Source organism: the organism of the source record quoted next, assembly GCF_019968955.1.
Source record: "MAG: Porospora cf. gigantea A chromosome Unknown PgA_NODE_1205_length_7127_cov_337.751, whole genome shotgun sequence".
Taxonomy (NCBI): Eukaryota; Apicomplexa; class Conoidasida; order Eugregarinorida; family Porosporidae; genus Porospora; species Porospora cf. gigantea A.
Window position 1 is genome coordinate 1 of NW_027151331.1, and position 7,127 is coordinate 7,127.

At 53.1% G+C, this 7,127-nt stretch overlaps 2 protein-coding genes across 2 annotated transcripts; both read right to left on the minus strand.

Moving 5' to 3' along the window:
• Positions 1-570: 570 nt before the first annotated feature.
• KVP18_001681 (uncharacterized protein) lies at positions 571-3,862 on the minus strand (the record flags this gene model as incomplete). The annotated part of the gene is made up of 2 exons (XM_067951926.1): positions 571-2,226; positions 2,255-3,862. 2 exons carry the CDS (start codon positions 3,860-3,862, stop codon positions 571-573), a joined length of 3,264 nt encoding a protein of 1,087 aa, XP_067813390.1.
• Positions 3,863-3,881: 19 nt separating this feature from the next.
• Positions 3,882-7,086, minus strand: KVP18_001682 (uncharacterized protein; the record flags this gene model as incomplete). Its single annotated transcript, XM_067951927.1, has 2 exons — positions 3,882-4,541; positions 4,570-7,086. 2 exons carry the CDS (start codon positions 7,084-7,086, stop codon positions 3,882-3,884), a joined length of 3,177 nt encoding a protein of 1,058 aa, XP_067813391.1.
• Between the last annotated feature and the right edge of the window lie 41 nt (positions 7,087-7,127).

Sequence of the window (7,127 nt, forward strand, 5' to 3'; positions counted from 1 at the left end):
AGACTCTCCACCGAGAGATGAGGATTTGGAGAAGAAAGAATTCTTGGAGTTGTACCGAGACGCCACCGAACTGTACGGGTTGATCCACTCACGCTATATTCTTTCCCCAAAGGGACTTGCGGCTATGAAGGAGAAGTACTACGAGGGAGACTTCGGGACCTGCCCACGAGTGCTGTGTGACGGTGCCAACATGGTTCCCGTTGGTCTATCCGAGGATCTCCGTCTTCACCGCGTGCGTGTCTTTTGCCCCGCCTGTCAAGAGGTTTACGACACCCACAACGACAACTCCGATTCACAGGACATCGATGGCGCTTTTTTTGGAGCCAGCTTCGCTCACGTTTTCTTCCAGACATTCACGCAACTACTGCCAATGGACATCATAGTACCCTACGAGCCAAAGGTTTTCGGGTTCAAAATTCGCAATGTGAAGTCCAAGATTCAAACAAAGATGACGAGGGGTTTTTACGGGAAGGATGCTGTTGAAGAAGCCCAAAAATTCTCCAGAGCGCAGGAGTTCGTTCTGGCCCGGATGCCCCACGTCCGTGACCTCAATGACTCGTCTTCAGAGGCCTAGTCCTCTGGTCCTCTCTGGACTTTCTTATGGTTGACTTTATGACCCTTTCGTGTGCCTCTAAATTCTGTTCCTGCGGACTTGCTCGAGTTGACAATGGTGGCGTCAGTTACCAGAGCGTTGTGCATGTCAGCCGGAGCGACAGTCTTCAACAGGGCTCTCTCTGCGTCCGATGCCGCGTCGTCAAGCACAGCCTTCATGATGTGTCGCACTATCAGGCCTTTCTTTGACTTGCCTGGCACCAGCTTAGTCACATGTTTGTAGAGATGCCCATGAAGCGCGGATAGCGGTGAACACACAGGCACCACTCCGCGTAGTGTATCTTCCGGGCTGGGAATCCCCGTAAGAGTGTTCAGAACATCCAGATTTGCGGAGTCGACAAAATCTCCTTCTTCTTCCAAGAGTTGCTGAATCTCCTTCTTTTCTGTCTTCTTGTGCCGAGGCTCCTTCACCCACTCGGTGGACCCTGTGACGTCAGCGTCTATCAAGCGTACGGCGTCATCCGCTTCAACGTCCTCTTCGTCAGACCGATCCAATTCACCGGCAGAATGATCCAGGCCACCATTTGCTTCCTGGTCAGCAGTGTCTGCTTCCACCTCGAGGTTCTTATCTATTGCTTCCACCTCAAGACTCATATCAACAGCTTTCAAGATTCCGTCTTTGATGAAGTCATCCATGTCCTCAACAGCTTTCAAGATTCCGTCTTTGATGGAGTCATCCATGTCCTCAACAGCTTTCAAGACGCCGTCTTTGATGGAGTCGTCCATGTCCTCACCAGCTTCTAGGATCCCCACGTCTGGCTTCTGGTAAGGTGGCTCCGGAACCGCCTCAACGATTGGGGTATTAGCTGTCCGCGAACCGCGATTCGGTCCGGACAGCATCTCATCAGTGATCTCTCCACCAGTAATGAGACTGACCCATTTCTCCTCCTTCTTCCCCTTATGAACCGCCGCAGGACGCGGTTTGCTGACTGGATTCAAATTGGTTCCCTTCTCTTTTTTTTTAGCCTTTCTCCCTGCTCGAGAGATCTTCGCTTTGTTCAGGGACAGCTTAGTGGTTTGCGGGATGACGTCTTCCAACCGAATCATCTCTGGCTCATGAATCATGTCAGCGTGGGCCATTACGCGGGCGGACGCTTCAGCAAGCTGCGGGCTTGGAGTACTCACAGCCCTTTCACCTAGGTGACGAGCCACAGAGTCGTCTACTAGGACGTACATGAACGCGAAGCCCATTTCGAGTCTCATGGGTGGCAGGAAATTCCGCTTGCCTCGGATCATGAATCCTCCGCGGCTCAGGTACTCTCCAGGTGGTGGCGTCTTGCTAACCTGGAATGCGAACACCCACCAGGCGCTCGTAACGATTTTGCTTTTCCACGCAGCACTTCGGCACACGCTCATTTGTCCCGCCTCGGCGAGAGTCGTGGGGGGGACAGGGTTCCCAGTCTGGTTCTTGACAACACAGGAGGCGGCCCCGTGGACGTCAGCGTGGATGTAGATGTCGTTCTTCTTTAGGTGCTTCTTGAAGAGAATGTCGTTTTGAATTGCATCCCGCCCAGATATCACTAGGTAGTTTTCTGAAGAGACGAACCAGTTGAACTTCTCGAACCACAAAGGCTGCCGGACCCGCTGCATGCCCTGCTGCTTCTGTACGAACACCTGCATGATAAATTTGGCTACGACTCACATCTTGGTTGCGCTTTGTCTGTTTCTCCGCTTTTTTGATGGCAAGTGTGGCAGCGGCAAGCGTCTTTTCCTGACGGGCCTTTGCATTCTTCCTACCCCGGTGCAGTCTCTCCACATTGCCAAATGCTGACAAAGTCAAGTCCACAGGAACAGCCAGTAGCGGCGCTTCCTCCTCCCCAAATGCTTCGTTGTCCTCTGCAGCCAACAAGAGATCGAATCGGTTGCAGGCCAAGTCAAGTTTGTGTACATGAGTGGCGAGCGGATGTGACTTCTTTCGCTCCTGTTTCAGCTGCACCGCGATGGTATTCCAGTCTGCGCCGGTGCCAACGAGCATTCTCATCATGTTGATAGCATTGTCTACTAGATCGAGGTTCGTCTCAATGCGCTCCGCGAAGATCTCGTTCTGTTGCTGCTCCAGTTCCAGTTTTTCGACACGTGAAAACTGGTCAAGCTTGATCTTCTCAACCTTTGAGAGCTTGGTCTGCTGCTGTTTAGCCTCGACCTTCTGTTCGTCGTGCAGAATCTGCGACCCAAAGAAGGCGTCCACTGCCTCGTTGAAGGTAGAGTATTCCCGGATGCGATCTTGCTTCGCTTGCTGTTGGGAGAGTATTATCGGTGTAAAATCGTCCAGCACCTCCGAAATGACGTGCTTATCGTCCTTGTGAATTAGGATCTCCGTCGTAACGGCGTACCCGCGGATCGGGCGTGATGCCGCCGCGACATAGCCGAGGGAGCCGTCCGCACTCACCTCCCGAAGCTTCCCCAAACATTCATCGAGCACAGCGGCAACAACTAATTCGAATTCGGCGTCGGCGACTGCTTCGACTAGTGGAAGTTCAATCAACCTTTTAAAGGATGGGTTGAGGCTTGCTTTACGAACAGCATGTGCAACCAAGCCAGGGTGGGCGAATGGTAGCATCGGTCGACAGAGATCCGCTAAAGCAGATGGTTTCTTGTTGTCGTTGTTAGACATATTCAGCACCGTGACGTTGTCGTTAGACACATTCAGCGCCGCCACGTATTCACGAGACAGAGTTCGCAAAACGCTTAAAGCCTCCACGCTCTCGCCTAACGCGCCACCACCCTGGATGCACGGTTCCAGCAGAACAGGAGATATCAGTGTACTCCATCCAGAGAACTTATCTTGGGGATACACCTGCCCAATGGCAAGTTTCCCCGTTTGCTCCACATTCGTTCTTCTGAGGATGACAAGGATTTCGTAGTTGGAGTTCGTCAGAATAACGTTGCCAAAAACGTAAAACTCCACGATGAGGTGCAAAGCGTTCTCCCGTAACCCACACTGGATGTCGATGATGCGATCCGCGCCCAGTTGCCTAACACCCTCAATTCGTTTTGTCCGAAGGAACTTCCGCAGGCGCAGGCAGAAATGGCTCGGAAGGGCGTTCTTGTCTCGCTTCCAGTCCGATAGATGGCAGCGATGACCCGCCTCCATGATCAGGTGCTTTTTCATTTCCGCCTTGCTCAGTTTCAACACGTACAGTCGGTTGTTCAGATCATAGATATTCGCCACGCGGAGGCCAACGATGCTGCTTCGCATTTCGTTGACTGCAGCCCTGATGTCCAGCGCCGTCATTCGTTGCTTGGGCATGGCGACAGAAAAAATCGGTTTATACTTCGTGAACACGAACGCCATACATGTCACCCAATCTTTCCTCCTTCGGCTGGAATGTCACCAATCCTCCGATGTCTACATCCGTGAGCTCTTTCCGACGTAAATAACGCACGAGACCTTCCATAGACAGTGTCGCGAGTAAAGACACCGTCAAGATGCGGAACATAGAGGGACCGAAGTTAGGTACGACGACCATTCCCAGCAGGCGCTGTAAGCGAAATCGAACGTCGCCAAGACCAATCACAGACAAAGGGAAAGCAACAACGAGTCCCGCTGCGTACATAAACCCTGCAAAGAACATCAACCAATGATTGAAGAATGCCAATCGTCTCCACGGGTAGCTCATCTCGTGGAAGACAACTCCCAGCAGAACGATTTGCAGGTGGCAGAGGGTGAACAGGATAGTAGATAAATCTGTTCTCTCGAAGCTCTCGACAATTCTAGGAGTGCCCGTGGCCTTTTCGTGATGAAGGAGCGTAACCACGGCGAAGAGGAACAGGGAGCACTGCACGACGACCTGGCCAAGGATACCCACCAACGCCGATAAACTCGTGAGAGAGCCGCCTGGCACGTGTCGAGTGAGGGTGTCACTGGTCGGGGTGATACTAATCAGAAAGGATAGCGGTACGATGACGAAGAGGTCTTGAACCAGGAACTGAGTGTGCCCAGAGCCCGTGACTCACCATTTGGTCTGTGATGTAGGTGCCGTTGAAGAAGAGGATCTCACACATGGCGTACTGCATCATGGAGTACAGCAGCACAAAACGGACCTGGACGAAACCGTTGGCAAGAGCGGCTCTGCCCTCGCGCATAACGTCAAGAACGCTCCTCAAGGAGGCTCTCTCAGAGGTGAATGAGGCCGCTAGTGAAGTCTCAGCAGACCCTACTGAGACAGAGAGATCAGCAACCTTCAGCGCGGCGCAGTCGTTGGCTCCGTCCCCAACCATGCCAATCAAAGGGCTCCGAGGCAAGCTTTGCAGAGATGTTACCAGCAACGCTTTATCGTCAGGCGTCATTCGCGAGAACACTCTACCATGCCTGAGAATGAATTCGAACAGGCTGATCGTCAGTAGGTCCTCCTGCTCGACCGCCTCGGGGTCGCTCCTGAGCCTTCTGCGGTTTCGAGCGCAAGATATCATCATCCATTCAGACACCGCAGGAGGTAGCATGTGCTTTGCCGCCAGATACGTGGAATCCTGCGGATGGACGGAAGCTGCCGCGTGTAGAGGCCGGCTCTGGTGCTCGTCCCCATAGAACGTGAGACCCAGGCGCAGGTGCCACTCCTGTACCTTTCTGAACGCGCGTCCGGTGAGCGCTACAGTCAACTTGGACATTTGCTGACCCACTATGTAGTCTTGAAGGTCAAATGTCGTGTGGCGATGCCGTAAAGCAGTGTTGAGCCAGTCAGAATCGGAAGAAGTGCCATCATCAGGTGCGTAGGCAACCTTGGCCCATACTACTCGATCACTATGTACACCGTGTAGGTCTCCGATAATCACGTCCTCAATACACGGAGGCAGTAAACATGTCTGGCGTGAAACCGCAATCGCAGTTCTCGGGTTGTCTCCAGTCGCCATCAGCGGCCGCACATGTGCTTCATGGAGCGCATGTAAGGCTTCCTTGACACCCTCCTTGGGCTTGTTCTCGAAAATCCCCAATCCCAGAAAGATCATTTTGTGTTCAAGGTCCACACGAGCCAGCCTGTCCACAGCCGATGGTGTCAGTGGACCGAGTGGCCTGCCCGCCAAACCTAGTAATCGAGCTCCACGACTGGCATAGGACTGTATCGTTGTTTCTGTCAACTCTGGCACCGATGATGGGAGGCAGATGTCAAGAATGCTCTCTGGGGCACCTTTCACAAAGCAGTAACACTGCTTTGTGAACAAATCTCGCACCACAACCGTCATACGGTGGAGGCTGTGGTCCAGAGAATAGACCCTCAGCCGCCCCATCTCCACGCTTCTCGAGATTCTCATGGACTCAAACGCAGGGCATCGTTGCCGACCAGCCATCGTATCCGCAAGTTCGTCCAAATTGAGGCCTTCCGCGATCATGGTGACCAGTCTCTGGCGCCCTCGAGGACGCATTGACACAAACCACTCCGTCTTCGGAGGAGCCAGGAAGAGCTCCTTGGCTCCAGGCAACCCGTCCGCATCCAAAGTGCACCGACCCTCCTCTGCAATCTCCCAGCCAGAAGCCTCAAACAGACAGCGGTCATGGTCGTCGCCTTGTAGATCGCCTTCAACGATGCTCAACTCATGACAAGTGGCCATCGCCATCAGTAACATGGGGTTCGTCGCCACCAGCCACCCGACGTCTGTCTCAAGGGCGCCTAATCCTTCGGGCTTTAGTGCCTCTATCCTTGCTGGCAGGTACACAGAGGAAGCTACAGTGTCATTTCGCAGCGTTTTGCATGACAAAGCGAATGGCGGACGCAGTACGGGGATTACTCCATGGTAGTGGATGCCCTCTTCTGTGAGAGTTCCAGTTTTGTCGAAGACCACTGTTGAGACCTGTCCAGCGGCCATGATATGCTTTGGGTGAACACAACGTACATCCCATTTGGATCGCAGACTGGCCAACGAGAGAGATAGCGCCCCGGTGATGGCTGCAGGTAAGGCTGGCGGTACTACACACGTCACCGGATCCAGCGACATGATGACAACTTCCTTCCAGGGTTTCTTCCTCAGGTACTCCTTGATGAATGTGAGCACGGCCACTACAGTGGCTCCACAAGCTAAAACTTGTACGAATCTGAACACGTCTGATTCGAAGTCGTAACGGCTGCTTGGGGCAAACATGATGGAATATATCATCGAACCACGAAGAGTGTCGAAGCCCGTTCGAGCGCAAATGGCGTAGCTCCGAGATTGATGCTGCTTACTCTTCACATCCAGCAGCTTGGTACCAGAGTACAAAACTGATGTCGCGTCAGCATCCCAATCAAACAGTCGATCGGATTTCCGACATACGGCTTGCTTTGAAATAGCAACTGATTCGCCAGTCAACTGGCTTTCGTCCACAACTACCGCCCCATCCAGCAAGACGGCATCGCATGGCAGCACCATTCCTTTGTGCACCTCGAAGACGTCTCCAGGAACGAGGTCCTCCGCTGGATGATCATAAGTGGAGCTTCTCCTGAAGATCTGCACCCGACCGTGGAGCCTTGACAGATTTCGCAGTTGCAACTCGCTCGACATCGTTTCGACGATTTCATACCCCGACGACAAAATCATGGTCA